Source organism: Myxine glutinosa, chromosome 2 (assembly GCF_964187855.1).
Source record: "Myxine glutinosa chromosome 2, kmMyxGlut1.1, whole genome shotgun sequence".
NCBI lineage: Eukaryota > Metazoa > Chordata > Myxini > Myxiniformes > Myxinidae > Myxine > Myxine glutinosa.
The window spans coordinates 12,129,564-12,156,358 of NC_136262.1; the positions used below are offsets into that span (position 1 = coordinate 12,129,564).

The 26,795-nt window shown below is 44.7% G+C and overlaps 1 protein-coding gene across 1 annotated transcript in view; it reads left to right on the top strand.

The window, feature by feature from the left end:
* The first annotated feature begins 266 nt into the window (after positions 1 to 266).
* The window catches only part of CYC1 (cytochrome c1), a 55,423-nt gene continuing 28,894 nt past the window's right edge, over positions 267 to 26,795 (top strand). The window contains exons 1-3 of the mRNA XM_078772995.1: positions 267 to 380; positions 17,227 to 17,417; positions 20,581 to 20,707. Coding sequence (XP_078629121.1) covers positions 303 to 380; positions 17,227 to 17,417; positions 20,581 to 20,707 — 396 coding nt within the window. The 5' untranslated portion in view covers positions 267 to 302. The remainder of the gene's footprint in view (positions 381 to 17,226; positions 17,418 to 20,580; positions 20,708 to 26,795) is intronic.

Consider the following 26,795-nt stretch of genomic DNA (forward strand, 5'->3'; position numbering starts at 1 on the left):
TATACACCCACCGTCTATTTTTCTTTCTGCAGTGATTTTCACAGAGGAAAACGGTCTTGATATTCTGGAAAACCTTCGTTCTCCGATAGCAGGTCTTTCAGGAGGTGTATTGGTGACATTACACTTTTGCCGAATATTACAAATATATATATTTTTAAAACGTTTTGTTATTTTAGATAATCGGTATCTATATTTTATATTGTCATAGTTATTTATCGGTTGCAACTCCATCCAACAAAAACAACAACAAAAATGTGATCCTCCTCACCACGACCAATGTATTCACACAGTGACAAACCAAGATGGCGGCGTCCATGGTGGCGGCTGTGGGGTCCGGACGCTCGTTGCTCCGGACGATGCGGGTTTTTCATTCGTCCAAGGTTCGTGTTGAATAGACATGCAGACTTCTTCGGCTTTTGCTTCGCGAAGCGTTTCCTTTGCCTTGGCTTGGCGTGTGAGTCGCATGGAGGCCTCTGTGTGCAACTGCAAGGTCACTGAGCCGCCCTGTTCTGTGGAACAAATCGCTCGTATTTAACCATCAGAGATTTTTATTTCTATACAAATGCAAATGTGGAGATCACTTTGATCCAGCGTACGACACCCGATGTCTCTTCGCTTGTGTTTGCTGGCATTTTGTTTTTTTCCTCCACATTTTGAACAGCTTGTGTTCGCTGTCAGTGTCATTCATGGTGTCGCTGGCGAGGAATGTAAGAATACGTGACATCATGATCACGCATCGTGTGCTTTGCTAAAGCAACAAACATGTCCTTGATTGTTTGTTCTTTTGTTTTTCCGAAAGTTGGAAATCGCGAATGAATCGCTTTATCTCTAAAGTAGATATTTTGTTGAAGTTTCCTTAAGAAGCATCACAGGCAACGATGCATTTGATAACATTTACTGGAGTGACGTGTGCTGTAACGCTGTAACGCGGACGTGTGCTGTAACGCTGTAACGCGGACGTGTGCTGTAACGCGGACGTGTGCTGTAACGCTGTAACACGGACGTGTGCTGTAACGCGGACGTGTGCTGTAACGCTGTAACGCGGACGTGTGCTGTAACGCGGACGTGTGCTGTAACGCTGTAACGCGGACGTGTGCTGTAACGCTGTAACGCGGACGTGTGCTGTAACGCTGTAACGTGGACGTGTGCTGTAACGCGGACGTGTGCTGTAACACGGATGTGTGCTGTAACGCTGTAACGCGGACGTGTGCTGTAACGCTGTAACGCGGACGTGTGCTGTAACGCTGTAACGCGGACGTGTGCTGTAACGCGGACGTGTGCTGTAACGCTGTAACGCGGACGTGTGCTGTAACGCGGACGTGTGCTGTAACGCGGACGTGTGCTGTAACGCGGACGTGTGCTGTAACGCGGACGTGTGCTGTAACGCGGACGTGTGCTGTAACGCGGACGTGTGCTGTAACGCGGACGTGTGCTGTAACGCGGACGTGTGCTGTAACGCGGACGTGTGCTGTAACGCGGACGTGTGCTGTAACGCGGACGTGTGCTGTAACGCGGACGTGTGCTGTAACGCGGACGTGTGCTGTAACGCGGACGTGTGCTGTAACGCGGACGTGTGCTGTAACGCTGTAACGGGGACTTGTGCTGTAACGCTGTAACGGGGACTTGTGCTGTAACGCTGACGTGTGCTGTAACGCGGACTTGTGCCGTAACGCTGTAACGCCGACGTGTGCCGCAACGCCGACGTGTGCCGCAACGCCGACGTGTGCCGCAACGCCGACGTGTGCCGCAACGCCGACGTGTGCCGCAACGCCGACGTGTGCCGCAACGCCGACGTGTGCCGCAACGCCGACGTGTGCCGCAACGCCGACGTGTGCCGCAACGCCGACGTGTGCCGCAACGCCGACGTGTGCCGCAACGCCGACGTGTGCCGCAACGCCGACGTGTGCCGCAACGCCGACGTGTGCCGCAACGCCGACGTGTGCCGCACGCCGCTCAAAACGTTATGAATGGATCCGGATGAAACGTGGTGGACAAGTTGAGTATGTGACATTGACGAAATTTTTAGATTTTCGTGACAATCCGGATCTAGTAATTTTTGAAGGGATTCTTCACCATTGAGAGACGAGGCCAAAAACAATGTATGGCGCAAAAACAATGTAAGAACAAGCCGATTAGATTTTGGTTCAGGTCTGAATCCAGATCCGCCCAATCAGTAGAATACAAAACTTGAACTGTTCAGCCTGGAGGATTATACACACCACCAAGTGCCGTTCTAGTTCTCTCCTGCATTATTTTACTACATTTTTAAAATCCGAATGAGACTCGACAGAAAAAGCCCTATTTGGGTAGTATTGCAACCCAAAAAATTTAAACTAACCTTTTTATGTCTCTGCCCCCGAAGGTGGATGGAGGCATTATGTTTTCGGGTTATCCTTCTGTCCGTAAGGGCTAAACCTTGTTTTTCTTGGCAACCACATGTCCGATTGAGACAAAACTTTCAGGGTAGGAGTGACACCCATGCAGAATTTTTTATGATAATTGTGATATCATGGGGCATGTGGTATGGCAGCCATCTTTGATTAACCACAAATAATTAAAAACAAGACCAAAAGTCTAACAGCGGTGTAGCCGGGCTTGTAAAATATTATAAACCACAAACACATATGTTTAGCTTTTCAAACGGTCATTAATGCTGCTTATAACGTTGAAAAAAGAAATTTGGAGGAATCCCGACATCTGTGAGGTAAGTTTTACTTTCAGAACGGAGCGAAGATCTACTGTAATCTATGTAACCCACCAGGGTTGGAGGTGTGCTCATTTGCCAAGCCAGTCGTTCCTTAAAGGAAGACTCCAGACCCAAAAAAATTTTTTAATTATTTAAATCTTTAGAATTAGGTAATATTTAATTTTTAAAAAGAAAAAAAAAATCGATGCTAAATTAGTCGTAAAATGCGTTTTTAAAAAGGCACGATTAAAAAAAAATAAGCTAGTTCTGGAATCCTTGTGACGTCACTGTGACGTCACACGAGGTAGAGATCTCAGCTGATCGCGGTGCACACAGTGTATAAACATGGCAGACATGGCAGAAGAAGAAGTTTCTTACTCAGAATCGCTCGATATGTCCTCCGATCTGTCGGACTTTTCAGCCGATGAATACGTATCAGAGGCTGAGGAAAGTATTGTAGAATAATTTGATATAGAACAGAGAGAATTTGGTGTTCAACCATATCAGTTTGAGCCGGAATACGCCGACGAAGATACAGAGGCCAATATGGAGGTCGAAGTGGAAAACGACGAAGATGATGTTGAACGGCTCGCAGATTTAGATTACTGGTACGTGTTGGGCTAGCCTACTTGTTGATAGTTTCGTTTAAATATGCGAGGAATATTTATATCAAGCGAGTGTTATTGCAGTAGTGACTTTGTTTGATCGATAAAACGGTAAAAACCCGATCGCCTTGTGCCTGTATCATGGCGTAGCCACAGACACGCAGGCTGTAGCTACTGAGTGTAGTGTACAAATGCACTCGTCACTATGTACAAATGTACGTCGGCGTTTCGTAGAATTTTGGCCAATTTATTTATATTTATGGCAGGCTTGTTCTGCTAGACCCTGAAATAAGTCGATACATAAACAATTATGCTTGCATCCCGGGGGGGGGGGGGGGATAGCCCACATTTTATACATGACACAAACGTCATTTACGATTTAGTGCAGGCCTGGGGGGGGGGGGGGGGGGGATAGCCCACATTTTATACATGACACAAACGTCATTTACGATTTAGTGCAGGCCTCGGCGCGCCCCCCCTGGATCCGCGCCCGAGATAGGGTGTACTTTTTGAATATCAGGTACGAGCAGTGACCCTGCCTTTTCATATCGGAGTGGGGTGGGGGGGGGGGGGGGCGTTCTACAATTACATTGAATAATTATTGTTGTATCCATTATTTGTACAGGATTGCAGTTTTGGCTCGTATTTTTTTTCTCAATCAGTTGACTTAAAAAAATTGAAATGTGAAAGTTTCAGAAACTTTCAGCCTCAAATGAATAAGTACAGAGCTACTCAAGTGGGCCCCATTGTTTTACAACGAAAAATAACTGCAAAAAGTAATCTTTTGTTTTATTTCTAAACTAATATTTTTGAAATTTTCACAGAAGTTGTGGCAAAAGATAATAAACATTTCAGTCAAATTTCAGCAAATTCTGATAAAAATTGTGGAAATAAGAGCGAAAATTCTAGAAAACAGCTAACCTGCATGATGAATTGTCAATTGAAGCAAACTATTATTATCCACAAGGCCTAGGCCTAAGTAGTAATAAAAAGAGATTTCTTACCCTCATCAACTCTCGCTTAGCGACAGCAGTTCGAGGTCTCTTCAAAGTCGGCGTGGAACATGAAGCCTGGGCCTCGGGCAAGACGGTAGGCATCTCAAATTCAGTGTCGGCACCAGTGGCCTGAGTGGGCGGCATCGTCATCATCGACGTAGACGGCGTTATAGTCTTCGACGTGGTGGCTGGCGAAGCAAGTGTCCTGCAGGTACCCTCAGGATATTTGGATGGGATTTGCAAAGGCTTCAAATCTAGTCTGGCAGCGTGTCCCATACTCGAAGCCAAAAAGTTGACATAGCACTCTGGTTCAAAATGTTCACTGCAAAGCCTCGTCGACTTGGTAGGGCCTTTCCATCGTGCTCGAGTTCGTCGGACAAACCTCTTCCAAGTGTTATTACTGGTAACATCCTTCGGGAATTCATGCAGTGTTCGCACAAAAGGCTCCGAGACTTTGCTGCACCCGTACAAAACACAACTATAAACCATTTAGAATCCGATATGCAGGACAATATAACTAGAATAGAAACACTCCACACTATTGTATTGTATTGTAAACCATTTGTAAAGTATTTCCGGCTTCCCCGATCACCTCGTGTGATGTCATACTGTGCATGGGCACGTGGTCTAAGATTTGCAGAAGCGTTTTCATCGATGGTCTATTATTGGCGCATTTAAGGTCGGATTACTGTTCCAACACTGTTCCAAGGATGGACCAGCACTGTTCTAGACGGCTTCGCCCGATGGGCTACGCCGCAAAAATAATTTCTCAGAAACTGCTGAATGGAAAAATTTGAAATTTGGCACATGAACAAGTACTCCCAATGGGAACAAAAGCATGATAATGATATCATCTGTGAAGTGGTATACCAGCCAAAATGGTTTAATATAATTCATCCTAAAAATCTGAAATAGCATGCACATGATCTATGACCCATTTGTATTGAAATATTTAATTTATGACATCATAGGTCACATGGTTTGGCAGCCATATTGGATAGAAAAACGAACCTCATCCGATCAACACGAAACTTCATAAATGTGATTCCCTAACCATACATATGTACAGTGGACATTATTTTTTATTTTATTTTATTTTTTATCCTAAAAATCTGAAATAGCATGCACATGATCTATGACCCATTTGTATTGAAATACTAAATTTATGACATCATAGGTCACATGGTTTGGCAGCCATATTGGATAGAAAAACGAACCTCATCCGATCAACACGAAACTTCATAAATGTGATTCCCTAACCATACATATGTACAGTGTACATTTTTAAAGTCATATGCCACGTGGTGTGGCAGCTATATTAGCTTGAAAGCTGATAATTAAAAAAATCTCTTCTCTGAAACCGCTTCACCGATCGATGTGAAACCTGTCAAGCTGGTGAAAATGTGATGCTTGAAAACAGCTGAAGGGATTTAAATCAAACTTGTTTGTTTTAGGACAGTGAACAAGGGCATTTACCCGTTGTGGGCCTATGCAGAGGCATATTGGCGACAGACGCATTGCTCTACCTCTTATTTTTTTGTTCTCTTGTACATTTAATATCCCCCTAAATCAAAGGATAGTTCCAATTATATCGACAGAGCAAGGCCTTGAAATAAAATTAGTTTTTTTTATGGGATGTGATGGATGACAGTCATTAACTTTTGCAAGCATTGACGTTTTATTTTCAGAAACCCTGGTTTGTCCTTTTAAAAACCAAATGTTTACATCTTGTTCTCTAGATGTGACCAAAATGAAATTTTCTCTTCATGGTTTTTATTAGCAACAAAGTACTGGTTATCAAGTGGATTTTGGGCACACACACACACACACACACACACACACACACACACACACACACACACACACACACACACACACACACACACACACACACACACACACACACACATACACACATACACACATACACACATACATACATACATACATACATACATACATACATACATACATACATACATACATACATATATATATATATATACACACACACACACTAAATGAAAATAGCCTCAACGATTGCAAGAAAGAGAAAATACAAAATGAAATACCTGCAGATATATAGTGACAACTGGGAGAAAGACAAAATATTTCCACCTTCGAAAGAGCAGGGGAATATTTTTAAAAAAACAAAAAACAGTTGGACAGATAGGGATAGACAAAGAAGGATCACTGGAATGGCTGAGAAGAGGTCAGCTCAACTGGGACAGAGAACAAATCATTAATGCCCAAGACCAAGGACACCACAACAATGGATTTAAAAAGATGGCTGGATTGAGTTAATCGGAAAAGTGTAGGTTTTTTTTTTTTTTTTTTTTTTTTCCCCCTCTGTATACTGAATCGAGGCTCGTGAAAGAGCTGACATTTACTTCACAAACAAATCAACCAGACAAACAAAATATATAAAAAGAGGGAGCGGAAGACAAGATGGGGAGAGAAGGGGAAGCACACAAACACAACATTTGAGAGCAGGGAGAGGGCTTGGGGGGAGGAGGCGTGGGAAGGGGGGGGTGGGGGGGTGGGAGAAGTATAAAACACAAGGACACCAAGGACTTCCAGGACAGAAGTTGGTATTTCTAGAAAGTGGAATTGGGGTGAAATCAGCGGGGATAGAAAAGATCAAGGTTTTGGATGGGGGAAGATAAGAGATGGTGGTGAACAGCTGTTTTAAAGACCTGGAGGGTGGAGTGGGATTGAAGAGAGTGAGGGAGTTTGTTCCAGAGGCGGGAGAAAAGAGGAATGAAGGAGTGAAGGTGAGCAGAGAGTCTTGATTTTGGCAGTTTAACCATAAGAGGGTTGCAGGCAGATCTTGTGCGACCTGTAGGAATATTTGCGGGACAGAGCCCAGAGAGAGCTGGGGGGGCAAGGCCAGAGAGGAGTCGGTAGAAGACAGAAAGACCACCAACCTGCCTGCGGTGAGTGAGTGAGAGGCCCTTGGAGTTAGCTTCATCGCGGGAGATTCCAATGATTCTGAATGCTTTGGTTTCAACAGCGTGAAGACGAGCTAGCTGTGAGGCAGGAGCAGCAGCCCAGAGGGGAGAGCAGTATTCCATTGAGCTGCGGATGAAAGCCTTGTATGTGGTGAGGAGCTCAGGTGTGCCAAGGAAGGACTTCGCACGACGGAGGATGCCCAGTCGGCGACTGGCTTTGGAGGCCAGATTTGAAATGTGGTTTTCCCAGGAAAGATCATGGCAGATAGTGAGACCCAAAAGCTTGAGTGACAGAACTGCTTGGAGAGGATTATTCAGAAAGTGGATCGGAGGGTTGTCCAGTCGGTCTTTTCGGAGAGACATCGTAAGAGTGTGAGATTTGTCAGGATTGAAAGACATGTTCCACTTGTTTGCCCAGTCTGTGATTTTGTCCAGGTCTGCAGAGTGAGGAGGGTGCACATCTGCTGATCTGAGGGATGAAGAATGGAGCGACAGAGAGTAGAGTCATCAGCAAAGAGATAGAGAGGATTTTCAAGAGAGTCAGAGAGATCATTGATGAAGACCAGAAAAAGCACAGGGCCCAGAACACTGCCTTGGGGAACTCCAGCCTGAACAGGAAGAGGAGATGAGAGAAACCCATTCAGGGCCACACGTTGACTACGACTAGAGAGGAAGTCCGCCAGCCATGCGTGGAGATTTCTATGGATACCAAAAGAGGAGAGTTTGGTGAGCAGAGCGGGGTGCCAGACCGTATCGAAGGCACGTGATATGTCAAGGGAGACATCTCTAATTTCCTGTTTGGCATTGAGGACCTCCATCCATTGTTGAGAAAGCAGAAGCAGCATGTCCAGAGTAGAGTGACCAGGTCTGAAACCAAATTGATGATCAGAGATCAAGCCATTGGAGAAGAGGAAAGATTTCATATCTGAAGCAATGATGGATTCCATGACTTTGCTGATAATTGGGAGAAGGCTGATTGGTCTGTAGTTGCTGGGGTCTGTTTTTGCACCTTTTTTGTGCAAAGCGGTGACGTTGGCAGATTTCCAAGCAGATGGCAGATGACCTTGAGCAAAAGAGAGGGTGAAGAGAACAGAGAGAGGGAGTGAAAGAGCGGAAGAATAAGATTTTAGGACCCGTGGCCTGATGCCGTCAGGTCCAGTTGCAGAATCAGAGTCGAGGGTTGCCAGAAACTTTTCCACCTTGTCAGGAGGAAAGGACGCAGAGTCCAGGAGCAGCTGGGTACGACTGGGTACGGTGGGTACAGAGAGGGATGGGTTTGGGACACAAGATTTAGAGGCAAACACAGAGTTGAGGCATTCAGCTTTTTCACGTGCGGAGTCAGCTGTGTCGCCATTTGAGGTGAGGGAGGGGATGGAGGGGGAACAAACACCAGAAACAGATTTGACCATTCGCCACCAGGATTTGGAAGAGGGAGACAGATAAGAGAGTTCTGTCCTGAGAACGGAGAGATATTGTTTCCTGGCTCTCCTGAGGGTGGACACACACTTGTTTCGGGCTCTGTGAAAGGAAATGAGATTTCCTTCCGTTGGATTTGCTTTCCAGGAGACTAAAGCAAGTTGTTTCTGGGCAATAGCCTCACCACAAGATTCTGTGTACCATGGACGGGAGGAAGGGTGTGACAACTGAAGACGAGATGGGATAAATCTGTGCATGAGAGAGAGCAATTTACTTTGGAAGAATTCCCAGGATGAGTTGATGTCTGAGGCGGTAGAGATGGGAGACCAGTCCAGATGATTGATGGCTGCTTGAAGACCGTGCTAGTTGGCCTGAGTGAAATTCCAGACTCGTCGACGCTGAGGAGGCTCTCTGAGAATGGTCAGAGAGATGTCCACTTTAACAAGCACATGATCAGATGAGCCGATTGGAGCAGAAGAAGAGCAGCAGACATTTTCAGGGAAGTTAGTCATAACCAAGTCCAGAAGAGAAGATGCTCCGTTGACTGAGATCCGGGTCGGGAAATTGACAGATTGTGTCAGTCCCAGTGAGTCACAGAAGTCCTTTGCTGAAGAGCAATGGCTGGTGAGAGAGGTACCCACACCCAGCCAACTGGCATGGTGACAATTGAAATCACCACATATGAGGAAGAGAGAGTTGTGATGGGTAGATAGAAGTTGGTCCATATTATCAGACAGCGAGATATAGATGGAGTCGTCACTGTTTGGTGGACGGTACAACACACATATGAACAAAAGGTGGGAGCGAAGGGGAAGCCGTAGCCAAAGGTATTCCTGGGGGTGAGGTGGAGAGAGGGCAGTGCAGGGCGAGTGAGGAAGAGAGTTTTTTATAAAGATAGCAACCCCCCCCCCCCTCCAGGACGAGGCTCAGGTCTATCATACCGGAGGAGGGAGTAACCTGGGAGAGATACCAAGGAATCAGAGACATCATGAAGGAGGAAAGTTTCTCTTAAGCAGATCACGTCTGGTTTGTCAGAAGCAACCTGTATGGAGAGATCAGTCAAGTTTGAGCGAAGGCCCCGGATGTTTGAGGTCCATACTGTTAAAGAAGAGGAAGGGGGAGCATCGGATACAGAACAGGGGGGGGAGCGGTAGGGTAAGATGTGGAAGAGGAGGAAGAGGTAGGGAGAGCTGTTGAACGTGTGTCAGAGATTTCAGAATAGATTGGAGAAAGGGAAGAATGGGGTGGACAAAAGGTTTGATGGTGATTGGATGAGGCGCAGAGGTGTTATTTGAGGAGGGGGAAGAGTGAGGCAGAAGGTTGAGGGAGATGAAGGTGAAAGTTGGAAGGGGGAAGAAGCGGGGAGGATGCTTTGAGGAGGAGGGGTGAGAGGGGAGTCTAGGAGGGGAGGAGTGAGGGAGGGTCTCGGAGGGGAGGGGTGTTAGGGGAGTTTAGGAGGGAAGGGGCAGGGGGGGAGATCTGAAAGGGATGGGTGATGGGGAAGATTTGGAGGGGAGGGGCAAGGGGGAAGATTTGAAAGGGATGGGTGATGGGGAAGATTAGGAGGGGAGGGGCAAGGGGGAAGATTTGAAAGGGATGGGTGATGGGGAAGATTAGGAGGGGAGGGGCAAGGGGGAATATTTGAAAGAGCTGGGTGATGGGGAAGATTTGGAGGGGAGGGGCAAGGGGGTGGATTTGGAGGGGAGGGGTGATGGGCAAGTTTTGAAGGGGAGGGGTGATGGGGAAGTTTTTGAGGGAAGGGGTGATGGGGAAGTTTTGGAGGGAAGGGGTGATGGGGAAGTTTTGGAGGGAAGGGGTGAGATTGGATTTTGAAAAATGTACGATTAATGGGAAACGAACATTTCTTGCAAAATGAGTTTCTTGCGACCTTCGAGTCAAAAATACGTTTGAGGACGCTGAAGGATGGGTGGAGTTCTGGAGAGTTTAGAGAATGTATGAAAGAGGCACTGTAACTGTACGAGATGGAATTTTTTTTTGGAATGAATAGATTTCTGCAAGGTCGAAACTGAAAGCATGAGCCTCCTCCTATTTGGATGTAAAAAAAACGAACTCATGTCAGAGCAGCTGTACACCCAAAGGCACAACAAGGTATGTAGAGTAATACACTGGCACATCTGCAGAAATTTCAATATCCCAGTTCCACAAAACTCGTGGAAACATGAACCAAAAGCCATCATTGAAAACCAGGACATAATGCTCACGTATGATCTGATGATCCCATTCAGCATGAGCATAGAAAACAGCACTGTGACCAGCGATAGTACTCGGGAACAAAAAGGAAAAGGCAGCATTGCTGATTGAGATAACAGTACCCATCGATTTTGGCTTAGATAATGCAGAAATCAAGAAAATGATCAAATACCAAGACCTCAAGAATGAAGTGAAAAGGTCGTGGAAGCTGAAGAGCGGCGAAATTGTACCAGTGATCATTGGGGCAATGGAAATGATTAAGAAGAACCTTACAGAGCAGAGATCTTAAAAACCATCCCTGGGAACATTACCACAAACAAACTACAGATGGAGGCTGTACGGGGCTCAGTGACGATCCTCGAAAGAGCCTTTGAAACAAAACTCTGAGAACAAAACAACTTCACAATTTAGCCCATGAATCACAATTCTTCACTGAAACGCGAGTGGATACTACGAGTCCTGGGAGGACTCCGTTCCACCTTCTAAAACCCAAATTATGGAGACAACAACCAATGATACATGCACACATACTGTATACTGCACTACCATTTTTGCATTTTAACAGGATTTAAGGTTCATAGTCACACACGCATATCATACACGAGACATAACACATGACTGTTATGCGAGATAAACACAGCCACCAAATATGGCAGAAGTTCCGTCACTTCCTGGGGAACTCTGGGTACTGGGTATTCTGGGACCTCAACATCAATAGGCTTTTCAGTTGTGACGACCTCTGCAAATTGGTAAAGTTTCCTGACTATCAGTTTAAAATTGTGACCTGTAGGCGATTGACAAACAAACAGACAGACAGGCTGACAGAATAACGATCCAAAACCAACCAATATACGAGAAAAATCGTCGATTTGGCAAGTAACAAACAAACATAACTTCCATCCACCTTCAGTGGCGGAGTTAACCAACAACAAAAAAATCACCATGTCATGTAGCATTCAAAAGATTATAAAAGGAAATTAGACGACAAGAAAATACTTTGACTCACAAACTGTAATGAAAACGAGTATCCTGTGCAGCAGACAATTTCTCCAACAAGAATATCTTTGATCAAAAGAATAGTGATTGGGGGAAGGTTACCTGATTAAAAATAATAGATACTGTACCGGTACCTTGAACCTAGTCAACGATGAGAGACAAACCTTCGTATGGAAATGGTGTGATGAAAACAATGCATGGTGATTGAAAATACATCAGTGACCAAGAACCCACCTGGAGTATATGTCAAAAAAAAACACCACGTTGTCAGATATCACAAAAGCATTTGTTTTGGATGGCTTGCAAAAGGATTGCCTCTCCCATTGTGAACAGTGATGCGATTGAGAGGAAAACGTAAACTATGATGGTTGGCTATTAATGGAGATATTCAAACTGGAGTGTGGACATTTTGAGTTCTGGGAGAATTTCCTCCCTCCTCCTGAATTCCACAAATGGAGATAACAACCAACGAGAGTGTCACCACATTTCTCACCGCATTCAGTGGTGGATTGAGCCAATTGGACAAATGCAGGTTTTGTGGGCGAGGAACAAAGTACCAGTCACCTCCTTTCGGGATGTAAAAACATGTTAGAACAGCTGTACAACAACATGCATTTTAAGGCCATTTTCCCGGCTAGAGCGGGGGTTAGCCTTGCGGTCCCCATGACAATGTTCTCCATTTTGCCCTATTTTCTGCATCTCTCCTTGTTAACCCCCTTGCCCGCATTTATTCTTCCACCATCTTTAGCCAAGTCTTTCTCGGTCTTCCCCGTCCTCTACTTCCTTCTACATTCATTTCCATCACTCTTCTCAACCAGTCACTTTCATCCTTCCTCAACACATGACCAAACCATCTCAACCTGTTCCTCTTCACAGCATCAATCACAGGCTCTATTCCCATCATCTTTCGCAATTCATCATTTGTCTTCCTCTCTCTCAACGATACTCCGCACATCCACCGAACCATTCGCATTTCCACCCTTTCCAGCCTTCGTTGCTGCTCTACGTTCATTACCCATGTCTCGCTCCCATAAATCACAACACTTCTCACACACACATCATACACCTTTCCCTTCAGCTTTAACGACACTCCCCCCTCATCAGCACGCCACTCAGTTCCCGAAACTTCTTCAATGCACATCTCACTCTAGCAACCGTTGCCGAGTCTGATCCACCTTCTCCATTCACCATTTCTCACACCAAATGTTTTCACACCTTCCAGCTTCACGCCGTCTCCAAGATCCAACTCAACATTTCCTCCATCTGCAGCTCCCTCTGTGCACACCTTACATTTGAATGTAGCTGCCACACTGGTTAATGACCCTCTCAGACCACTGCATTTTTGATGAACCCACTCAGCGCACATTGTACATTGAATGGAGTTCACGCCGACACCCTTCCTGCACACAGTTACATGGCCACTTCCCAGTTCTTTCCACCTCACCACATGCTTTACCACTTGCCATCACCTTCGTCTTTTCGATATTCACCTTCAGACCTTTTGTCTCCATACATTCCTTCCACTTGTTCATCTTTTCCTTCAGTCCATCCATACTTTCCGCAATCAACACCAGATCATCCGCATACAACAACTCCCACGGTAAACCCTCCTTTACGTTCTGAGACAGCACCTCCATCACAGCTACAAATAGTAGTGGACTTAGTACCGACCCCTGATGCACTCCCACCTTCACCTCAAACTCACCACTGTTCCCATCCTTTGTCCTTACAGCTGTGCACGCTCTTTTGTACATTGCCATCACGACTCTGATCAACCATTCCTCCACTCCTAACTTCCTCATTGCCCATGTCAATACTTCGCGTGGAACCCTATCGAATGCTAAGAACAGCTGTACACAGAAGGATATTATGTAAATATTTCAAAATTCCGGTTCCAGTTCCAGAACAATAGTGGAAAGGCAAACCAAAGCTGATCCTTGAAAATGAACATGTCACGCATGATAAGATGATCCCATCAAGTGTGGACATTGCAAACAAAACATGGTGTCTGGACATAGGGCTCAAACACAAAAAGGAAAACTCAGCATTGTTGATTGAGGTTTCAGTTCCCAATGACTTTGGACTAAATACTGCAGAAACCAAGAAAATGCTCAAATACCAGGAGCTGAAAAATGAGGTCAAGAGGAATTGGAGATTGAGGAAAGTTTAAATTGTACCAATGATAGTCGGAGCAACAGGGATGATCAAGAAAACCCTTACTGAGCACTTAAAAGTCATTCTGGGGATATCATGACAAATGAGCCACAAGTGGAGGCTCTCAGAGGTTGAGTGAGTATTTTGAAAAGAGCCTTTGGAACAAAGCTGAGTGCCTTTCACAATCTGTTTCATGAATAATGATACTTCACTGAAAAATGAGATGGAGATTTTGAGTTCTGGGGGAACTTCTTCCCACCTCCTAAAACCTGCATATGGGGATAACAACCAATGAGAGTAACATAGAACCTGGTGTATATAAAATGTGATATTCAGACTGGACGTGAAGACCTAAACCCGATTAGAAAAATGAAAGGTCGATGTAAATATCTGTAATCTGGTGGTGAAAGAAGGCCGCATTCCAGTGGATTGGGAACTGAGTACCCTCGTCCCTCTATACAAGGGGAAAGGTGACCCTCTGGAGTGTGGCTCGTACCGAGCGATAAAGTTATTGGAGCATGGAATGAAGGTATTGGAAAGGGTGTTGGAGAGGAGGATAAGGAAGAAAGTGAAGATCGACGAAATGCAGTTTGGATTTATGCCAGGAAGTGGAACGACAGATGCACTTTTCATTGTGAGGCAGTTGCAGGAGAAGTACATGGAGAAGAAGAAGAAGTTTTTTTTTGGGTTTGTTGATCTGGAGAAAGCATTCGATAGGGTTCCACGCAAAGTATTGACATCGGCATTGAGGAAGTTAGGAGTGGAGGAATGGTTGATCAGAGTTGTGATGGCAATGTACAAAAGAGCGCGCACAGCTGTAAGGACGAAGGACGGGAACAGTGGTGAGTTTGAGGTGAAGGTGGGAGTGCATCAGGGGTCGGTACTAAGTCCACTACTATTTGTAGCTGTGATGGATGTGCTGGCTCAGAACGTAAAGGAGGGTTTACCGTGGGAGTTGTTGTATGCAGATGATCTGGTGTTGATTGCAGAAAGTATGGATGGACTGAAGGAAAAGATGAACAAGTGGAAGGAATGTATGGAGACAAAAGGTCTGAAGGTGAATATCGGAAAGACGAATGTGATGGCAAGTGGTAAAGCATGTGGTGAGGTGCAAAGAACTGGGAAGTGGCCGTGTGCTGAGTGCAGGAAGGGTGTCGGAGTGAACTCCATTCAATGTACAATGTGCGCTGAGTGGGTTCATCAAAAATGTAGTGGTCTGAGAGGGTCATTTACCAGTGTGGCAGCTACATTCAAATGTAAGGTGTGCACAGAGGGAGCTGCAGATGGAGGAAATGTTGAGTTGGATCTTGGAGACGGCGTGAAACTGGAAGGTGTGAAAACATTTTGCTACCTCGGAGACATGCTGAATGGAGAAGGTGGATCAGACTCAGCAACGGTTGCTCGAGTGAGATGTGCATGGAAGAAGTTTCCGGAACTGAGTGGTGTGCTGATGAGGAGGAGAGTGTCGCTGAAGCTGAAGGGAAAGGTGTATGCTGCATGTGTGAGAAGTGTTATGATTTATGGGAGCGAGACATGGGTAATGAACGTAGAGCAGCAACGAAGGCTGGAAAGGGTGGAAATGCGAATGGTTCGATGGATGTGCGGAGTATCGTTGAGAGAGAGGAAGACAAATGATGAATTGCGAAAGATGATTGGAATATTGCCTGTGATTGATGCTGTGAAGAGGAACAGGTTGAGATGGTTTGGTCATGTGTTGAGGAAGGATGAAAGTGACTGGTTGAGAAGAGTGATGGAAGTTCATGTAGAAGGAAGTAGAGGACGGGGAAGACCAAGAAAGACTTGGCTAAAGATGGTGGAAGAAGAAATGCGGGCAAGGGGGTTAACAAGGAGAGAAGCAGAAAATAGGGCAAAATGGAGAGGATTGTCATGGGGACCGCAAGGCTAACCCCCGCTCTAGCAGGGAAAATGGCCTTAAAATGCATGTTGTTGTTGTTGTGATGTAAATATTTGCATTAATACAAGTAAGTGAACATGCCCGGAGACTGATTATTGTACCATACGTGTATTTGGTGACAATATTTTCAAACTAACTAAATCAAAGCAAATGACTAGTTTGATTGGGCGGGGTGGGTGGCTTTGCCCTTCAAGACCATTCTCTGGGCCTTGAATAATAAACCAAGATTGGGGAAACTGCTATCCCCTGCACCTCTTTTTCTTTTTCTTTTTTATTTCTTTTTCTTTTTCTTTCTTTTTTCTTTTTGTCCCCCGTCGCACGGCGGAGCGAAAGGGGGACTATGGTTTTCCCGTCCGTCCGTCCATGCGGACGTGCGTGCGTGCGTGCGTAAGCGAAGGACCAACTTCTAATCTGGTGTGTGGGTGTATCTAGGCATAAGGAAGAACGCTATTGAAAATTGGGTCGCCACGTCAAAATCCAAGATGGCCACCACCATATATATGTCTGAACCTTGTGTGCGAAATATCTTGAAATATAAACGAACTACTAACTTCTCATCTGGTGTGTGGGTGTATCTACGCATAAGGAAGAACGATATTGAAAATTGGGTCGCCACGTCAAAATCCAAGATGGCCGCCTTGCGTCTTCCACTTTGTCAACTCGCATCACTTCACCGACGGGGGACCTAGGCGTAACGCTTGTTATTTATTATTTTTCTTTCTTTCTTTCTTTTTCTTTTTTCTTCCTTTCTTTTTGTATTTTTTTTATTTCTTTCATTCTTTTCTTTCTTTCTTTCTTTTTTCAGTTTGCCAAAATCCCAAACTATTAACACCCTTGCATCAGTTCAAAAAACAATGTGTGATATATAAAAGCACAACCAACTTGAGATTTTGTCAAATAATTATCAGTGCTCAAAATGTCTCTGCTTCTGCATTTACGTGTGGACAAGAACTGGACACTGTGGTCCTTAAAAAATTCAGCTTTTGTGAATGGATTCTCCCTAAGTACAAACTTTTTCTTTGATCGGAATACTTTTGCCTGAATTACAATGATCATGTGGAAAAGTCAAGGCAGTATATAAATGTGATTTGAAACCTGGGATCCCAGCCTCAGGGTCTTGCTCGTTCAAGTGGGAATACCAAATGCACTTTGTTAAAAACAAGATGTTAAAATTTACCTTGTGTTAAAGATGACCCTCATTTAATGTTTGTTTATTTGTTTGATTGTTTTCCATTTACAGATGATCATACGTCCCAATTTGTGACGTGTGCTTGTCCGTGTGTCCATTCTGTGACAGGTTGGCATTTCCTTTGCGGGGATGTCCCGAGGGCGGAGGGTCGTCCTTTCATCCCTCGGGATGGTAGCGGCAGGCAGTGCTGGCTTTGCTCTCGCCCTGCATCTCTCGGTGCATGCTGGAGAACTGGTGTTACACCCTACGCCGCTTCCCTGGAGTCACAATGGTTTCTTTTCCTCGTTGGATTATCGCAGGTTTGAAGCTCCACCTTGCATGGCTAGTTGGGTCAGTGAATGGTTATAAGGAATCATTTTGGCTCCTTAGTTGCCCTTCTTTAAATCAATTTGAAACTAACAGCAAATTTAGCTGATCTAGTTGCCATTGGAAACCTATAATATATAGTTGAACTTGTTCTCAGACTGAAAATGTCATTTCGTATACATTGCTTTAAGTGCCGAGGCGAAAATTAATTGGTGTTTATGCAAAGAATGCGCTGCAGCGGATGATTTGTAATCTTCTTCGTTCGTATGCAACACAAAGCTGTGGGGTAGCATCATTGGCTGAGGTGCCGCTGATGCAGTGCCCTCTGCTAGTTGGTGCAGGAATTTGTATCAGGGTGCTGGTGATAACTCGCCTACTCTTCGCGAAAGACACCGTGGGATCTTTAACATCCACCAACTGATGCCGGCAGATGGGATGCCTAGTATAACGTCAGTCCAAAAGGCGGCACACGTCAGGATGTCGTGCCATCCCTGTGAAGCACCAGAAAATATTTTGCTTTTATTCCATCTTGACATTCATCTCACGCTCATGGATAAGCTTGTGTTAAATAGTGGTGGTGCATTGTTAAATAGTGGTGGTGCAATGCAATATAAATGCATTGGTGGACATCAGTGGACTTTTGTCATGAATTGTAATGGTATTGGATGATTTATCAACACACTTAGTGCATGGGATTGGAATCTGGGTATTTACAGCGTAGCCCATCGGGCAGAGCCGTCTAGAACGGTGTGTGTGTGTGTATGTATGTATGTATGTATGTATGTCCCTTCAAACGTATACCAATTAGAGCTGAGAATCTGGTCACATGACAGGTTGATGCGATTACGTCTGATGTCATTACGGCGGTGCTGCGGCTGACTCTCCATGCACCGCCATGCTCTACCTTTACGTTTTTCATTCAGTGTGAAACACAAACAAACCGATTGTTAACATGACCATCAAATATCGAAAGCTTCGGCGTTACGTCTTTTCCAACAATACGGTACAGTACGTATAGGCCTTTGGCATTATGCTTCACCTTCGGACCGCTTTGGACAAATTAAGCCCAGGTTTCTTAATACAGTTGTGTATCGTTTCAGTAGTATCGTTTTTGTAATAATAATAATAATGATATCGTAAATATTGTTACGAATTTGGGAGAGCAATATGTAGAGCAGAGTAGATCTGAGTAGGTAACATGCTTTGAGATGTCGCGATAAGGAACACTTCCTGTAATAAGTCATGTGTAGGCGTTTGTCGGGTTAAGATGTAAGATTGTGAATCTACCAGGAGATTCGTGTGTTAGTTAGTGTAGGGAATAATGAATAGAGCCCTTGCATGTCTCACCTGGTAATCAAACCTTTGTCTCTTATGGCACTGCAGACCACATAAACACTAGTTAGGACCTTTAGTACAACACTAAATGACGCCTTCCCCCCCTGACATGACTTAGGAAGAAATCAGGCTAGAACACCGCCACAATTAGCCGCCACCATTTACACCTCCGAGAGGTATGTACCCGAGAGGGCGTACCCACCTCGCATCACACGTGCTGTGACCAAGGAGCAGGAGCGGGAATGGAGTGACGCAGTGGGCGTGACCTGAGCGTGCCGGCGAGTCGGGGGAGGCTCTGATTGGCAGAGCAGTGCGCCAATGCTGACGTCATCGGCCAGAGATATTAATGAGGGCCGGACGACATTTTAGAGAGTTAGTTGCCGAACGCCTTGCTGGAGAGAGTTGGACGAGAGTGAGAGATGAGATGAGATCAGACCCCCGATCTGAGTTGAGCAGGAGGAGTGAGGTAGTTGAGTGACATTCCTGGCGCGGTCGAGAGCAGCTGGATTCGCAGAGTTGTCAGTTGAGCCATAGGGAATTGCTGAACGCCAGTTTGCTGAACGCCATTGGGCAGATGAGATCAGAGCCCCGACGAGAGTTGAGCCTGAGCAGTTGGATTCCTGGCAGCGCAGTTCAGAGACCCCGACCCGAGTTGGGCTGAGGTGCAGCCCGAGTGGAGCTCGCTGTCCTGCTGTGGGACCTCGTGGTGCTTTGGAGCTTGGTGCATGGACCTCGTGTGCAGCGGCGAGGGCGTTGGCTCGGGCCTAGCGGGGCGTGCGAGGCGGACGGAGGATTCTTCCAGGCCGGGAATTGAAGACGACAAGACAGCTAAGACCGAGCTCCGCGTACCCAATTACATAACGGACGTTTTTATTTTCTTTAATTCATCTCCCTCGTCTCGTGTTTGATATCCGTTGTGTGTGGGATCCCAATTTAGCTACCTTATTTTATTACCGGCACGTGCTTTTCACTGTCTTTGCTTTTCCCAATAAACCCTTGCATTACTTTTTGTATATAATACCTGAACGCAGTTTACCGGGTGATTGATTTGATAGATAAGGCTGCGGGGACTTGTGCTGTTTCCCTCCATTCCGCGCGCTTAGGTGTTTTAGATTTTGGAATCCGCTATTGAGCTTCCGCCTCGGAGTTAAAGCCTTCGTAATTGGCAATCCGCGACCGCCTGATATTAGTTTCGGCGGTTGCGCGACAATATAAACATGACTCTGGAAGTAAGACTTACCTCATGGATGTTGAGATTCCTCCAAATTTCTTTGTTTAATGTTAAAAGCAGCATTAACGACTGTTTGAAAAGCTAATACTAATGTGTTTGTGGTTTATAATATTTTACAAGCCCTGCTAAGCCGCTGTTAGACTTTTGGTCTTGTTTACATTATGAGCCTTCTGTTCAAAGGGAAACACTAATCAGACCAACTATAATTATGATGTACTGGTGCATGTTGCTTGTTGCATGATTTAATTCTAATCCTGGACTCAAGACACTTGCTCTGTCACATTTTAAATGTGCTATGAGTGTCCATCACTGATCGTCATACGTTATCGTTGGATTATCATGTAGTTAAGCAACTTGTAATTTTCACTTCACTCTTGGTTTAGGCACAAAATGGAGAAGGTTGAATTCCTGAATTCTCTCACTTTTTTTGTTTTATCACTAACATCAAAAACAGTGCCATCGTTGTTCTCCCATCATGCTTTGTGGCCTGTTTTTTTTTTTTAATGGTTGTTCATGCATGTGCTGGTTATTTGCCTTCATTACAACTTTGGTTTGTGTCCATTCTTAGTTCTGTTGATATTGCATTGCAGTGTTCGGCGTGGGTATGAAGTCTACCGTCAGGTGTGCGCAGCCTGCCACGGCCTACAGTTTGTTTCCTACAGGCACCTTGTAAATGTGACGCACACCGAGAGTGAGGCAAAGGCGCTTGCAGAAGAGGTGAGGAATGGATTGTTGTTGCATGCTCTTGTTGGAAGGTTCACCAATAACATGTTTTTTTTGTTTGTTTGTTTAAGGCTCCAGTCACAGACGATATTGTCCTCATCGAGACCAGGCCTTAAATAAAGGGCTGCAATGCTGCATTGATAGAAAAGTGAAGAAAGAGAGAATAGTTTGAGTTTTTAGGAAGTAAAAAAATCTGCTTTTTGAAAAGGGGAAGGTCGTAAGTGTTTGGAAAGACATGAGAAGGTAAAGAGTTCCAGAGTTTGGCAGTGGAGGGGAAGAAACAAACATCATAACGGGCCACCCTTTAGTTGCCAATTGCCACACAATAATCATGTGATGTAGTGGCTTGTCGAGTATTCCGTGGTCTCACTAATGGCGGAGGTGCACAAGCAACAAGTTCTTGTGAGCAGAAACTGAAGTAATATCTGTAGAAAAGAGAAAGGGGGCCAACTTGGCTGTGACCTGGGTCGAGTATTGAGGTCAGATTGGGAGAGTTTACAAGGTGGATTACTTTGGATTCAATTCTGTCCAGTAAGAATGTGGAACTAGAACCTCCCCAGATGTGAGAGCAGTACTCTTTGCAAGGCTGAATCAATCCTTTTATATAGTTGAAGCAACTGTTGAGCAGAGAAGAATCTTCGACATCTGAGCAGGACTCCCAGTTTATTCAAGGCAGACTTAGCTATATGTGTAATGTGTGGATTAAAAAAAAAAAAAAAACCACCTTTAGAGGCCATTTTTCCCCGCAAGCGGGGGTTGGTCTTTTTCGGGACCGTGGTTGTTGTTGTTTTTTTGGTCCCCTTGTGTAATGTGTGGATTGCAGGATGAATTTGATGTTCGGGTAATACCTAGTAGGTGTATTGTATGACATGGTGTAATTGTGGAGCTTTCAAATGAGATTGGAGAGTTGAGAGGAGTTCTAGAGAGAGAGAGAGAGAGAGAGAGAGAGAGAAGGGAAGAAATTGAGTTTTAGAAACGTTAAACTTAACCTGATTACATTTGCCCCACTGATTAATCTTGTCCAAATCCAAATTTAAAGAGGTGGCTGTGATAAAACGAGATTTAGATCGAGTGGGGGAAGATGGGGCAGATGGAAAAATGTCGAGTAATGTCGAGTCTTCAGCATACGAGTGCATTTGGTTATTTGTAAAAGAAAGGAGGTCATTAATAAAAAGAAGGAAGAGTGTTGGAGACGAGCAGAACCCCGATTGACGCAGCTGTTGATAGGGAAGGAGTGAGATGTTGAACCATCAACAATTTCGGTGATAGAGCGATTGGAGAGAAAGCTTTGAGAAAGTTGTGCAATAGCCTTTAATTTTTTTTTCTAAAAGTCTAGACTCATCAAGGAGCTGGATGACAGAGGGTGGCAGGTCAATAGGCTAACATGGACAGAGGGGGGAACAGGTGGACAAAAAAATACAACACAAACGTATCACAATATGCATAGGGTGGTGGCAGGGAGAAAAGTGGTTAAGGTGTCGGGGAGGGCAGCAGTGGCAGTGGCAGAAAGAGAAACCTTGAGGTGGTGATGGGTTGGGATTGGTCAGGTCTGTGTCTGGTGCTACACATCCCCCTTTTTTCCTTAAAGGATGAGTCATGCTGGACACTGTTAAAGGACATCAACATCCATGTGGACATCTCTGCTGCCATCGTGAAGTTTCTTGCCCAGCTCGACATCTCCGCAGCTGTTCCTGATGGCATGTGTGTTCTAATCCGTAGCAACTGCAAACACATTTCCTATTCATAAGAAAGGTTTCAAAACTGATCTCTCCAATTATAGACCTATCATCCCTCCTATTATGAACAAAGTAATGGAGTCCATCATCAGACAGCTGATCACACTATCTTGTCTCGGCTGATCTCTTTAAACAAGTTTCACTTTTTACCTGGCCATTCCACCTTGGGTATATTATTCCTTTTGACACAGCAGTGCATAGTTGCCTTGAACCATAACCAAGAGGTTAGGGCTGGTACTCCTGCTTTCCACTTTGCTCCTCCTGGGGTGGTCAAAAAAAGTCTTCCTGCAACTTGGAAATCTCAAGATTGGAAGCGGATTCCCAAAGACAGTCATCTGTCCACCAGTGTAAGGTAGTAGGTTCTGGTTTTACTCCTCCTGTCATCTCTTGCGTCTTCCCTCCCACCCACATCTCCCCCAAGCCACCTCAGGTCACATGTTCCTCAAGAAACCCTCACTTGCTCACTCAATGTCCAGGTTGGTTGCCCACCTGCATTCATTTGTCCCCTTATTCTTCCAATTGTGGAATCCTTCCTTTGTGCCCAATGTCTCATTATCCTCACTTATAATATAAAATAACCACCTTCAGAGGCCATTTTTCCCCGCAAGGCGGGGGTTGGCCTTTTTCGGGAACCGTGGTTGTTGTTTTTCGGTCCCCCTTTTGAAGCAATGTTTTACGGCCGGATGCCCTTCCTGACGCCAACCCTTTTTGCCGCCTTTAACGACAAACAGGGAATTACCAGTGAACTGGTACTCAATTAGCCGACCTCGGAAGGATGACAGGCTGAGTCAACCCCCCTGGCGTTAATTCAGCGATCGACCGGGATTCAAACCCAGGATCCTAGGATCCTAAGCCGGCACCCTAGCTGCTAGCCCAACACCAGGGTCTAACACCAGGCTTTTAAAATGTGCTGTTCATCACGAGCTCTTGTGTCCACCCTTCTGCTAACTGCATCCATAATTGAAGACTTGTTGACTTCCTCATTCTCGTCCCTTCTGAGCATATGTACCAACCAACGCAGATGTGCCTGTTGTGCATTTGTTGGACGACCCTTACTCCAGCCCACCACCTAATATCCTCCTACCTCCTCTTGCTTTCCCTATGGAAATTCCCCATCAATCCTCTCAGCCTCGACATCTTCATCCTCTTCAGCAAGCTCTCCTCTCTTCTTCCTTTCTAAAGGCCGCGTCCTCAGCACCATACAAGAGAACTGGCCTTATTTCCATTTTGTAAATCTTTTCTCTTTGCCTAACAGGAATCTTTTGATCATGTATCACCTCTGGAACACTCCCCCATTTACTTACTCCACCCTGGCCTCGCTCACCTTCTCTCTCTCACACACAGTTTGTACAAATGGGAAGTGAAAAGCGGGGTTAAATTGAATGCTACATTTTGAACACGGATCGGAAAACAAAATTTTAGTTGAGCAAACTTTGGCTCTGAATTTGTCCCAATCGCACATGCGCAGAGAGGAGTGAGATCATATTTTTACTCTGTCATCCTTTCTGTTAGTCGAGCAAAATTGGAAATCATTCCAAACAGGAAATGTAATGTTTTTAAAGATGTCATAATTGGCACGACCAACAAGCACGAATAACTCCTGTAATGTGTTCGATAGGACGGTGTAATAGGCATTGTGTCAACAGGGGTAAACTTCCGGATTTCTTTATTTATATATGACGGTTTAAAACATTAATTTATTTCATTTGAACTATAAGCTTGAACACTGCGTGGGGTAAGGTGTTCTGTGAAATCTCTAGTTATTATATGGTTCCGCATCCAGAAGTAAACAGAAATTTCCTGAACTCTCGCGATCTTTCAACACCGCTTCAAGTCATAGTCAGAATAAACATCTCCCTTCAACAAGCATTACACAGTCAAATATAGCACACAATTAGTTCCATGTCGAATTGAAACGATAAAAGCGTTAGCATCGCACTGAACCAATAACGCCAAACGTTCACTCATAAAAATTATCTGTGACAAAGTCCGGCCCCATAATCTGATGTCACCACCAAAGTATCTGCAAACAATATTTCCCAAGATAACACTTTTCTTGCTCCTTCGTTCAACGCATTGATTATTACCAGGAACAGAAAATGACGAAAAGCTGACCGTTTGAAACTTACCTTCATCTCAAATGCCTCTGAGCAACTTTTCCGAGTTTTGACTGATTTATCAGGCCCTCATACATCACCTCAACTATCCTTAATAGTCTTTCATGGTGCAGTATCTTCTTCCTCAGATACCAATACACCACTTCCCTTGGAACCCTATCATGCAGTTCCCTTCCAAAAACTTTCTCCTGTCTCTGCTTAAAAAGGAATATAACAGATCTGTTGTCCCTTCTCCCCCCTACCTGGTATAAACCCAAACTGCATCTTATCATTACCCACCAACTCTATTGGCCTATCATTCACCACCCTTTCCAATATTTTTGAACACTTGTTCCATCAGCTTGAAACCCCTGTAATTCCCACACTCTAACATTCCCTTTATTTTTAGCAGGAGAATTATTTAGGTGCTATCTACAATCCTTTAATGTCCTCTCCTCCTCTCAGATCTTAACAAAGAACTGCCAAAGCCAATCCACTCCTCTATCCCCAATCCATTGATAAATATACTGCCACTGCTAGTTTCCCTTATCTTAGTTTTCCATAAAGCTGCCACAACCTCTTCCCACTCTATCCCTCTTACTGGACCTTGTATCTTGCTGTCGTCTCCCAATACAACCCTTCCATTCTCCACATTTAGCAATTCCTCAAAATATTCCTTCTATACACAGTACTAGGAATTTCCTCCTCATCAAGTCTCCCCTCTACTTCTCTTTATCATAATTTCCAAAACAACCCTTCTCACCCTGTCCCTGCTCTTGGTTACCTTAGAAATAATGTTTTCACCTTCTTACGAGTCCAACTCCTCATACCATCCTCTCTCTATAGTCGATAGGCTTCCTGTCCCACCTTTGCCTCTTTTATTTTCTTTATTTATTTTTTCTCCGTAAAAGTTCTGCTATCCTCCTACCTGTTACCTTGCCATTCCCTTCAGGCCTTTTCATTCTGTCTGATTGCCTGTTAAACCCTTGAGTTCCACCACCCCACTGCACCTCATTTTTGGTCCTCCCTCCTTTTGTTTTTTCCACACCCTAGCTGCTGTAGCCAGCAACACATCCTTCATGTTCCTTTATTTACCTTCTGCTCCCTCTCCCTGCAGTCAGGCCCTTCCTATTCCTATCAACCTCTCCTTTGAATCTGATTGAATTGGCACCATGTAGCAGTTGTATGATAATATTGTCACTAGTCTTTCTTTTCTTTTGTCTCCCAATTATGACCAGCTTCCCATGTACCAGTAATAACCTTGGCTGGCTCACGACTACCTCCTACCCCTCCCTCCAACAAACCCCTTACAACCCAGGATCCTCTGGCTTATATCTGTCTCATCAGGAATATCTATGGCTCATATAATGTTGACTATTGAAGCTGATCTTCTCTTCTGTCTTGCAAAACTCAAAATTTGCTATAAATAGTTCACAATTTGCTATAAATAGTTCACAATTTGCTATAAATAGTTAAACAATTCAAAATAGTTCAGAATTTGCCACTCCAGGTCTTTAAAACAGCTGTTCACCACCATCTCTTATCTTCCCCCATCCAAAACCTTGATCTTTTCTAACCCCGTTAATCCACCCCAAATCCACCTCCTTCAAATGCCGTTTTCTTTCCTGAAATTCCTAGCAATGCACATCTTGTTTATCCTGTGTACCCTGCCCAACCCTCTCCCTTCCACATATCTCCCGGTGTCCTTGTTCTCCACTGTAGTTGTTGCTTCCCTCTCTCTCCCCCTTTTGTCTCCCACTCCCTTTATTATAAGTTGTGTTAGCTCTTCACGAGTCTCAACTTGGTATACAAAAAGAAAAGAAGTAAATCATCATCAAGGTCATGGAATCCATTATCGCAGTTGAAATGAAATCCTTCCTTTTTTCCAGCAGCCTCAACTCAAATCATCAATTTGGTTTCACACCATGTCGCGCTACCTTGGACATGCTGCTCCTACTCTCCCAACAATGGATGCAATAAGCCCTCACAATCAGACATGAGATCAGAGCCATCTCTCCAGACATATCTTGAGCTTTTGATATAGCTTGGCATCCCACCTTGCTATCCAAACTCTTTGCCTATGGCATCCAAGGCCAACTCCACACATGGCTTACTGATGGTCTCCACTCGTAGCAAATGTGTACGGAACCCATAAATCTCTCTCAATTATAACACGGAATACATCAATCTCAAAGCTATCAATGGAACCTTTTCATCTCCTCTCCTTTTCAAGGCTGGAGTGCCCCAAGG